We start from the raw sequence: 12,020 nt of genomic DNA on the forward strand, positions 1-12,020 counted from the left end.
CCCAGCATGGAGGGGTACTGGCACCCAGTATGTAGGGGTACTGGTACCCCTGCATGTAGGGGTACTGGTACCCCTGCATGTAGGGGTACTGGTACCCAGCATGTAGGGGTACTGGTACCCAGCATGTAGGGGTACTGGTACCCCTGCATGTAGGGGTACTGGTACCCAGCATGGAGGGGTACTGGCACCCAGTATGTAGGGGTACTGGTACCCAGCATGTAGGGGTACTGGTACCCAGCATGTAGGGGTACTGGTACCCAGCATGTAGGGGTATTGGTACCCCTGCATGTAGGGGTACTGGTACCCTGCATGTAGGGGTACTGGTACCCAGCATGTAGGGGTACTGGTACCCAGCATGTAGGGGTACTGGTACCCAGCATGTAGGGGTATTGGTACCCCTGCATGTAGGGGTACTGGTACCCTGCATGTAGGGGTACTGGTACCCAGCATGTAGGGGTACTGGTACTCAGCATATAGGGTACAGCATGTAGGGGTACTGGTACCCAGCATGGAGGGTACAGCATGTAGGGGTACTGGTAGGCTACCCCTGCATGTAGGGGTACCGGTACCCAGCATGTAGGGGTACTGGTACCCAGCATGCAATGCTTTCCTGAATGTAGGGGTACTGGTACCCAGCATGCAATGCTTTCCTGATGCAATCTCAATTTGCTGGCCCATTGATTTACACGGTCAAAAATGGGTTTGTATTTGATCTTGGCCCCAGAATCTGCCCCTTGCAAAATACACCTAGCTGGGAAGGTCTGATTGGAGCCATTTAATATTGCAACCCTAATTTAATATGCCTCAAGAATGAGGGCATTTCTCCCATTTCAACCAGCAGTGCAGGAATTGGGGAGGTCTTAAAACTTTGTGCTAAAAATATCCATGTGGTTTGATGTAAAGATAAAATAACTGAACAGACAGATAAACCTGTTCTCCAGTCTTTCCAAACTTCACTTTTCTTCCTCCAAGCTGATCAGGCCAGCAGTATTTCACAGACAACTTGATTTGATTTATTATTCAGATGATAATCTATCTCCAGCGAATCTCAGCTCTTCTGGATGCAGATCCATAGTGGTGTGTGTGTGTGTCTGTGTGTCTCACATACAAACAATTCAAGGACTTTCCAAAAAGTCTCCAGGTCTTGTTTGGTGAAACTGAAGGCCTTTTGGTTTTGTCTTATAGTGAGACGCGACATCGCTAGCAGGACAAATAAAACAGATAGTGAAATAAAATCAAATTGTTTTCATCTTGAGTGATAAAATGTAGTAGGTGGGATGTCGTTTAAGAATGTCACTGTGACGATTTGAACAGTCAAATGGTCTTATTCATCAGAGTGCAGGGTGAGCAACGGAAAGTTACACAGAAAAAAGTAGAAAATAATCTGAAGGATCAATCTGGCAGTAGCCTACAGACAGACTCACAGATTCATTATATGAAGAAAATTACTAAATACTAAAATGAAAAACTGACAGCATGTCAGTTAGTTTATTTGTTTATTTATTTAAAAGGATCCCCATTAGCTGCCGCCAAGATGATGCAATAGTAAAAAGACAATAGTAAAATGACAAGCAATACTAAAATTCAATAGCAGAAAAGAAAATCACAGAATACAGAATAAAAAGTTATACAAATCAGGACAGCATGGTCAGCTGGCTACAACTCTCTGTACTATAGAAAGCAAATGACTATAGACTATAGAAAGCAAAGTGAGGCTTGTAGTTCAGCAGACAAGGCACTACAGTATAGGTTGTGGGTTTGATTCCCACTGACTCAAAGGTCACAGCACCTTGTCCAAATACAAAAGATACTTAATTGATCGTAGAATGATCATGTCTGATAGACAGCTCAGGTAAAGATATTAGAGACAGAGGAAAATGATGATGATTATTATTTCTTTTACATTTATTTGAAGGCTGTGATCTTGCCCCCTAGTATTTCTGCCTCTGCAATAAGAGACATTTTATTCATTTTTTCAAGGAGTTTACCCCCAAAATCGTCCCCCAGCTTGATGCTGAATCTCTTGGCCAGAAGTTTGGAGGGCACAACAAGGCTCTTCAGCTCCTGGTCCATTGCCACCTCCAGCTCGGTCTCTCTCTGGCTGGCCTTAATGATGCCTATGATCTCAATTATCCCAGTCTGGTCAGCAGCGTCCTCAACCTGCAGACAGAGCAGTTCGGAATCCTGTGTTAGGACATTTACAAATACAATAACCAGAAAGTGATTGAAGAGACCTGCTCTAGGGTCGCTCCACTGAGGGTACTGAACAGAGGGGTGGAGGGAGATGGGGCTACAAGCAGGGTGACTTTCCTTGGAAAGAGTTGACAACACGGCGGGTCAGCTATAGGTGTAGCTCCTACTTCAGGGTAAGTATACAGTGATTGGTCCAGAAATAAGAGTACATTGATTGGTCGAACTTCTAGAAATGCTCCGAAGCGGTATATCATCACTACCGTTAGCCTGGGTAAACCCAGCCCCCACGTGACCTGCTCGCAGAGTTCTCAGTCACTACCTTGTGACTCATGAGCAGGGTAAGCCTGAGAGCAGGTCACTGGGGGCTGGGTTTACCCAGGCTAGACTACCGTTAACTTGCTATTTTGTGTACATGTAGCTAGATTACAATGGGGTACCTAGAAAGGTTGGTAGTCACAATTGATTAGTTTGATAACGTGGAAAAATTAGCAATTCAGCAGGAAAGGGATTTCACCATTGAAATCAGTGTACATGCTAGCTGGCATTTCAGTCACTCTGAAATGGTGTTTTGAGAAATCGTTATGCCCAGCCAGTTTACGTCACTTCAGCGTTCCTTAGCGGTGTGAATGCACACAGGGGAGAAAAGCCCTTGAAGGTATTACAGTACGGTAGTTCTCAGGGAAGCTCCCAAGTGGGCAGGTCCTCACAGGGAGGCGTAACATAGCCTAGGTAAACCCAGCCCCCACGTGACCACGTGGGGGATGGGTTTACCCAGGCTAGGCGTAACAGTCACAAATACCCCTACTGTGCTTTTGGAACATAGTTTGGTTGCAGTAACAGATTAACCACTAGGTGGTGCTTGTTTATATTGAGCAGCCGGTTTGATTTAGTGCAGTGATACACAGTACAGTGATGAGTGATACTCAACCCAAGGCTCTAGATTAGAGCCACATGCGGCCTCTTTTATGGGTAGTTGTAGCTCTTTTAAGTCCTACTATTAAAAAATAAATAAAAAATAAATAATAATAATAATAAAAACTTTGTCAGCAGAATTAATCTATATTTCATGCTCATTCTTTCATGCGCACAACCAATTACAATCTATCTCTCACTCTAGAAACAGCTCAATGGGCCACTTCAAAAAGGCTGAACCCAAAGAGAGGACTGGAGCACACGATGTCACTGGAAAATAGATTTAATAAGAGTCACTCAATTTTAGTGTCACTGGCAGTTTGCCTCCAGACAAGTCACTTGTCTCTTCAAGAACAATCGATCTATGTTGAGAGATGATAGCGCTGTAGAGACCAGGCACTGTATAGTTGACAAGTACAGGTGAATAAAGTGGTACATGTGTGTGAAATCCCAATACTGACGTATGAGTCTGTCATGCCATACTGATGCTATCCAGGAGCAACATAAAGCTAAGCTAATACAGTACCACTATAGAGCCCCAGAACTGTCCCCCCAACACCTATAGCTATTAGCTACCTTGTAAACTCTGGTCACTCCGGTTGAACTCAGCGATGTGGTTTCCTGGTACTTCTTGACATTGGTCACCCTGAGAGAGTCTCCAACTGCTGCTGTGAACCCCTTGGCCAGGTCGTCCCACAGGCGGATCCTGATGGAGCCAGTGTCATCCTGGAGTTGGAGGTCTCTGTGCATCGCCGTTCTCTTCTGTCCAACCTTCACCTTCACCTTGCATGAACTGACCGGAGACAACTGGACACACCAACAACACACAATGACACCTTCCAAAGGGATATGTACAATGTTTAAACAAAATGACACCAACTTTCAGCCGATTGATATTGCAAATTTTTAATTTTAATTTAATTTTTAATTCACAAAAAATACGTTTTTGTGAATCCGGCCCCTGAACTGCTCAAACAGCCCCCGAATCGCACGTTGGACTGCCAACTCTCAGACCAGGAGATGACTGGTAGTCTCCCAGGATGGAAAATATAAATTCAAATAGTTTTTTTGATGGCTGAAATTATATTAATGTGTGTATATGTGTGTGTGCGTTGGTTTTCGCCCCCCCCCCCCCCCCCCCCCCCCCCTTCCTCGCCTCCCCGTCGGTGTGTGCATATACTGGACGGCTTTTTGAGGCGTTTCTTTTTTCGTGAGAAACGATAGGGTCATACCAAACCGTTTGGCCAGGAGGGGTGTTGTTGGGTATACAATAAATAAATAAATAGAAACCAAAAAAAATTAACTAAATATATATTTGATCAATTTAAATTTGTATGACCCTCTTCTGGATTCAAATTAATAACAGTGCCCGGAGAGTAAAATTTAAAAAGCATCACCCTCCCCAATTTTCCTCCAGTGACCCCTTCCATAAATACGAAGGTCCCTAAAAGGATGATGGCAGCTTACCTCTGTTATGGTTCCTTCGACACTCATTTCCGTTTTGTCAGAAGAAGCTTTGGCTTTTTCAATGGACAAAACAGGCCATTGGGGATCAATGATCATCCTGGCTTCCTTCTCCAGCTCAGCAGGCACTTGGACGGTTTTGGTTGTTGATATTTTGCTGTGCATGGTAACTTTCACTGTGTTGTTGAACTCGTCGTCTATAATTACATCTCTGAACGTGTAGGAGCTTCCTTCCATGAAGTCTTCATAGCGGTCCTTCCGATACACGACCACTTTGATACTAGCTGTGTCATCAGCAAGCCCCAGGTAAAACATCACCTTTTTTTCCTTTTCTTTAGTTTGATAAGGGCGCAGCCCGGATTTCCGGATCACTTTCCCAACTATTATGGCTTTGTTGCCAAGATAACGGCTTTCTTTCAGATCCGCGATGGTTTTCCTCTGCAAACAAAAGGGGGGAGAAGCCTCTGTATTAGCATCATCATTCCCAAGCCAAAATGTCCAGACAAAATTCTGAGACTGAGTTGTGAGTCTGATATTGAAACAAAAACACTTACCCATGGTTGTATAGAATTGCCTGAGGAAGGAGTATTCTCCTGCAAAAGAACAAACCAGTTTGTTAATGTTTTGGTTTTACTTCCAGTGGCAAAGCTCATGTGGTTACTGCTAAACCTGCTAAACCTGAAATGTGCGGAAGAGTATTAGTGCCAATGCAGGCAAAAAAACTACTGTAACCACACTGAAAAATATAACAATAATAACAACAACAATAATCATCATCATACATTGGATTCAAACAATTTAATTGTGGACACTGGTTGCACGTATGAATTGTTTGCTTATACGATTAAACTCAGAAATTTGCCAAAAATAAATGTGTGAGGAAAACTCAAGAATTGGGCTACTGTGTGTTACTAGAGAGCATAATTAGTTTAATTTGCTTCAAATCAGCTGCAGAGAACTGGTATGTTTGAGATATTTCAATAGCCGAGATGTTTTCTATCATATTATATTGAATAAAAACATACAGATACATTTAAAATAGTGCAAGCAGGTTTATTTGTTTATTTGTTTATTATGGATCCCCATTAGTCTGACTACTCAGACTATTCTTCCTGGGGTCCCTAACACAGGTAACACAAGGTAACACAGATGAGAAGATGAGGTGCTTATACATGTATCCATCTGATATGAGTTCAGTCCACAACCCTCACCTTGTCACTTTGACTCTTCTTCTGCTGGTCTTTAAAAGAAGACAGGAAGATGTTAGTCAATTACACTAACACTAACTTCCCATTTTCTCCCCACCCTCGCCCTAATCCGGGCCCGTATCCTACTCCCTCCCTCCACCCTAGACCCTACCTCTACCCTGGCTCTCCCTCCCCTGCACCCTCCCACCTCTCCTTCTCTGTTCCCTCCTCCTCCACATTTCCCATTTTCTCCCCACCTCCTCCCTCTCACATTCCCCCTGCTCTCCCTCCCCTGCACCCTTCCACCTCTCCTTCTCTGTTCTCTCCTCCTCTCTGTCCTCTCCCCTCTCTCACATTCCCCCTGCTCTCCTTCCCCTGCACCCTCCCACCTCTCGTTCTCTGTTCTCTCCTCCTCTCTGTCCTCTCCTCCCTCTCACATTCCCCCTGCTCTCCCTCCCCTGCACCCTCCCACCTCTCCTTCTCTGTTCTCTCCTCCTCCACATTTCCCATTTCTCCCCACCCTCGCCCTAATCCGGGCCCGTATCCTACTCCCTCCCCTCCCCTCCCCCAACCCTAGACGCTACCTCTACCCTGGCTCTCCCTCCCCTGCACCCTCATCTCTCCTCCTCTGTTCTCTCCTCCTCCACATTTCCTATTTCTCCCCACCTCCCCTCCCTCACATCCCCCCGCTCTCCCTCCCTCCTCCACTCTCCTGCTTTCTCCTCTTCCCGGTGTTCTTCCTCTTCCCCCCTTCCCCCACTACTCTAAAGCATAGTACACATTTTACTCCAAAGCATGGCACCCACTCTATCCCCTCCAATATTCCGCCACTATTTAAAGCATGGCATAGCATGGCAATATTCCGCCACTATTTAAAGCATGGCACCCATGCTCTTAGTATTTCGCCACTATTCAAAGCATGGCACCCACTCTTCCCTAAAGCAAGGCACCCATAAGCTCTATATGTGAACATGTGCTTATTTGGCAAAAGGACTCACTACTAAAGGCTTGCAGCCAATTAAATTAGGCATAGTTTGGTTGCTTAGAAATTGACATATGTCCGTTTGCAAGATGTGCGTCTATATTTCTCATTCTCTCCCCACCTCCTCCCTCCCCCTGCTCTCTTCTCCCCCACACCCCCCCCCTTCCCCTCTCCTGCTCTCTCCTCTTGCTCCTTCCCCACCTCCTATACCCTCCAACATCTCCCATACCCTCCCCACCCCATCACTCTCTCACATTCCCCCTGCTCTTCCCCCTTCTCCTGCTCTCTCCTCTGCTCTCTCTTCATTTCTATATTTTCTATATTATCAATTGTTCAAATGTTATCTTTATTCTGTATATTCTTGTTACTGTTGTGTTAGCTAGAATCAGCTAGACATACTTTCTGTGAAGCCCTCTGAGACATGCCTGTGAATTAGGGCTATATAAATAAACTTGACTTGACTTGACTAACATCTTATATATACACATACCCTCATATATCTGACTCATGTGTGTGTGTATATATATACTGTATATATATATAGTATATAAGAACAAATTGTGGATATCTTCACTATTCATTATGTTAAAGGTGTAGATAGATGTGTGTGTGTGTGTGTGTGGGGGGGGGGGGGGGGGGTGGGAGATAACCTACCAACAGGCTCTTGCTCCTCATCCTCTGACTCTTCAATCACATATTTCTTCTTCTGCCCTGAAAATAATAAAATGTAAAAAGTGAAAATGATCACACACCAATCCTGTGTGCTATTTTGGCAAGATGGTGGCCGTGCCTTATGTGTTAGCTTCCGACCAGAGGGGCGCTGTGGAGCGCTGTGATGTCTGGCCGCACGCGCACACGCACACACACACACACACACACACACACACACACACACACACACACACACACACACACACACACACACATCAACTTTCTGTGTGGATGTGTTTGGTTGACCTACTGGGCGTCGCTATCTCCTCGGCTTCAGACTCTGAATCTCCCAGTTTCCTCTTCTCTCCTGAACAAAATAAACAGGATCCTCATATTGAATATTATTATTACACATTACTCTACTCCAATATTTTAGAGTAAAAAAAATAGACTTTCAAAAGAAGAAAAAAATAGTTTCAAAAGTGTCGCACGAGAAACCATAAATCAAGTCCTGGCAAGTCCTGAGCTCATAGAGCAGCATATAAGCTTCACCAAAACAGCTGGTTGGACCTGACTTGACGTCACAGTTTAAAAAATAATAACAGAAAATAAAATGTCTCAAACAAGACTTCCAATTTGGCCATTTAGCCTTCAAAATAAAAGTGAGATTTGAAAATAGGTAGAAATACTGTTTTAAACTAATTACTTTGTATTTGATCATCAAATTCAATAAGTCAGCACCCATAATAAAGGAGAACTTCACCAGGAAAAATCTATGCATATTTATTTTGCACACATATCCAAAAACGACAGTTTTGCAGTCATTCATTTAGTTTATTGGAGAGTTTTGTTTTGTTTGTTTATTAGAGAGTTGATTTGAGTTAGATGTGCACCAGTGATGTCATTCATGTAGAAATGACAACTTTGTGGAGAAGCTCATTGTACAAACGTATGTCAGTGCTGCTGTTATTACCTTTGTCTTTCTGTTTTTGCTGTTTGTTCCTCAGTTTGTCCACAAAGGGGCGCAGTAGCTTCTGGACTCTCTCATCCCGTCTGGGCACTTCATCCAGGACACTATCCATTACAGAGATGGACTTGTCTTCTCCTAAGTGCTGGATGATGATTTGGGGCATTTCCTCTCTAGGTTTGCTCTTCTTACTATTTGGGATTTTGTCCAGACTGAACAGCATCTTCATGTACTGTTCCTCGCTCAGCTCCTCAAAGATGGAGGTCAGTGCTCTCTGCCAGCCTTTCTGTAAGATCTCCATCTCTAAAACACACAAAGAGACGTTTGGAGTGAGAAGCACAAAGTTGACGGAAGTGATGAAGCTACATTCAGCAAGCAACAACAAAACCCAAAATTAGGGCTGCACGATTTGGGTCGGGGGGGGGTCGAATTGTGATTATTTTGACTGATATTGCATATGATTTACGATATTAGAGGTAACAATAATTTGTACATAATTATTCTCATTTTCATTGAAAAATATATTACAATACTCATGGTGTGATTTTTGTGGGATCGGTACCAAACAAAGATGTTTTCTTAAGTCTGTAGAATATGATGACATCTCTGCAGCACCACATTTCATTTATAATGGTATTTTGGCACACATTTCACCTCCTTGTGATTTGAAAATTGCAGTAGGCCATATTGTGATTTTGATTAAATTTAGATTAATTGTCCAGCCCTAGCCTAGGTTTAGGTTTATTTGGCATTCAAAACAATTACAGATACACATATACATCAAACATTAAATAAATCATAAAAAAAAACATGAATGCCTGGATAGCCCATTAAGCTGGGAAAGTCCTGCTTATTTCCGATGGGGTCCAGTGAGGAACAGAGACTAGACAGAACAAGACATTTGACAGATAATACACTAAAGCAAATAATTTAAGAGATTAAAATATTCCTGTTTTCTCTTTTGAGAGCACGGCTAGAGAGAAAAGATTCAAGATGGGTTTTAAAACGATTTAGGTCTTTTTGACTTTTGAGATTCTCTGTGAGAGCATTCCATTCTGTGATGGCACTGAAGTGGAAGGTCGATGCTCCAACCCCCTTCACGGGAGGGACAACAAAGTTAGAGCAGCTGCCTCTGGTGTTGTACTGATGAGCACTCCAGATACGAGGGAAGTTCATTGATAGGTAGGGGGCATTTCTGTTGTTGAATATTTTATGGACATGATTTAGTTTGAGGAATTCAACTCGATCTTCCACTTTCAGTAGACCAAGGCTGGAGAGTTCCCCCTGACCAATGTGAGATCTAGGTCCCATTTCTTTAATGAATCTCACTGTTTTGTTTTGCATCACCTGGAGCTTTTGCTTAAGGCTTTTGTGAAGTCCAGTGTACCAGGCAGGAGAGGCATAGTCAAATAGGCATTGGATTAGGGCAGAACAGAGTAGCTTTCTGCTTTTGAAATTCAAGCATTTCCCTTGTCTGTATAAAAACCGAAATGACAAGTCAGGGAAATATAATCCAATACAATACTGATGGTGATTATGATAATAATATGTCATGTCAGGTTTGCCTGGTCAGGACAAACATGTGAGTGTATGTACACACACACACACACACACACACACACACACACACACACACACACACACACACACACACACACACACACACACACACACACACACACACACACACACACACACACACACACACACACACACACACACACACACACACACACACACCAGGTCCTTTCCCTCAAGCCTACTCCCATCAGTTAGGTCAGCAAAAAGAAGAAGTGAGCCTTGAGCCCCGCTGAGGGCGGCTCAAGCTGAGTTCAGATTGAGATCAATAATAAAACGAGTCAAAGTCCAAATCATGGAAAACGTCAACAAGCAAAACAAGTTAATGATTCAAAGCAGATGATTACAATAGATCCTTTTCACGGGGGACATTTTGTGTCAGGGTAAACACAGGTGCAAGCAAAACACTAATGAGGGTTTCCAACTTCCAACCCATGTGGGTTGGAAGTTGGAAACCCTCATTAGTGTTTTGCTTGCAGCATGTTTACCCTGCCTTTTCGACGCAAAATGCCCCCGTGAAAAGGGTATATTGCCTATACCGATGTAGTCAGTATACGAATCGTATCCTATGACTTAATCATAAGATTTAGTATAGGAGGCTAAAGAATCTCGACATAAAGTTAAAGGATGTGGTGCGCGCGCTCAGCGCGCTGCCGCGGGAACGGGAGCACGGGGAGGATTATGTTGTTACAGTAATAACCATGAACAAGGAAGGAATGTTCTGTTTTTACTGTCTGTAGGCTGCTGCCTGTATCCTACTGTAGACGAGCTGCTGGCAGAAGCCTGTGTAAATCGGACCACATTCACAAGTCTCTCTCCGAGTCCTGTAGAACTTGCATTAGAGGTCGCTGTCCTCCTGAAGCGACCTAAACGTCAGCAGCAGTTTACCCCGCTAGCCGGGCGCTTCTCGCTTCTCGCGCGAGAATTCGCGATCTACATAAAACAAAGTCAAGTCCCAGACAGGCGACAGATGGTTTATCAGAATAGCCTAGGCAACTGCATACATACATTATTTGGTAAATCAAACTGACTCACTGGTGCAGGCTGTTGTGCGAGGAGCCTCCGTCCATTCAAATATGGCGGGCTACTGCCCAGAGTTCTTCTAGTAAGTTCTTCTTCTTCTTCTTCTTCTATTGAGTTTTATGGAGGTTGGCAAACCATTTTAGTGCATTACCGCCACCTTCTGAATTCTAGTAGGCTAGTTCACACACTACAAATTATTTACAGTAGGAAAGAAGAAAATAAAAGAAACTTTCCTAAAAAAAAAAATCCAATTCATAATATTGACCATACTGTCACCCAGACTCATTAGTCTGAGTTTTCTCAAAAGCTTATCTAAGTGTATTTAGTATTTACTAGCCCGTGTATTTAGCCAAGATAGCCTGATATTGCTGTTTGACTTCAGGCTACAGCAAATACATAAAAAGAACGCATGCATTTATCTATGACTGAGAGTCACACACATGTAGGCTATTCTATGTAATCTCCTTTTTCACTTCCATTCACTGAGCCTCCCCTGAAACTGTTTGGCCATCCCCCGGGGAGGCCCCCCTGCCACTTTGAAAACCTCTGGTGTAAACAGCCGTTAACGCCAGGGAATTGGAGAGGTTTGCAGGCGTTCACAGGGCCAAAAATCTGTTTTTGCAGGCAGGGAGGCTGATAAACAGATCAAGTGTTGGTCAAACTCAGCTACCTTCAAGATTGATATTGTACTGGGAGGAGATCATAATAGAGGCTGATTTCAAACTAACCAAACAACATGTCTGGTTGCAGGAACATGTGAATGCACCTACAGTGTAGGTCCTACTACACTATATCACAGCTGTTCAGCTGTCCAAATTCAGGTGGAAGATGCTTGTATCAAGATGGAGACCTTCTGCCAACAGTGTACCATTCTCGACTCCAGTGAAGCAGACCTATCGATCCAGACTGTGCCCCTTCCCCCGGTATGTCTGAAAAAGTGGGTTTGTCATAATGGGACTTTAAATGTCAGTATACCTTCACAACAACAGATGGCGCCAAATATCTAAAATGACCAGGCCAATTGTAAACTCACTCTTCACCTTTGACAGGCCTTGGATGTTCA

General features: G+C 43.7%; 1 protein-coding gene across 1 annotated transcript; it reads right to left on the reverse strand.

Moving 5' to 3' along the window:
* Positions 1-1,491: 1,491 nt before the first annotated feature.
* LOC310775394 (uncharacterized protein) lies at positions 1,492-8,589 on the reverse strand. The gene is made up of 8 exons (XM_083635543.1): positions 8,363-8,589; positions 7,700-7,756; positions 7,393-7,449; positions 5,781-5,809; positions 5,124-5,162; positions 4,573-5,007; positions 3,682-3,912; positions 1,492-2,160 (listed from the first exon to the last, which is right to left on the reverse strand). The coding sequence occupies exons 1-8, from the start codon at positions 8,583-8,585 to the stop codon at positions 1,906-1,908; spliced, it is 1,326 nt and encodes a 441-aa protein (XP_083491669.1). The 5' UTR covers positions 8,586-8,589; the 3' UTR covers positions 1,492-1,905.
* Between the last annotated feature and the right edge of the window lie 3,431 nt (positions 8,590-12,020).

Source organism: Poromitra crassiceps, assembly GCF_964638095.1.
Source record: "Poromitra crassiceps genome assembly, chromosome: 4".
Taxonomy (NCBI): Eukaryota; Metazoa; Chordata; class Actinopteri; order Beryciformes; family Melamphaidae; genus Poromitra; species Poromitra crassiceps.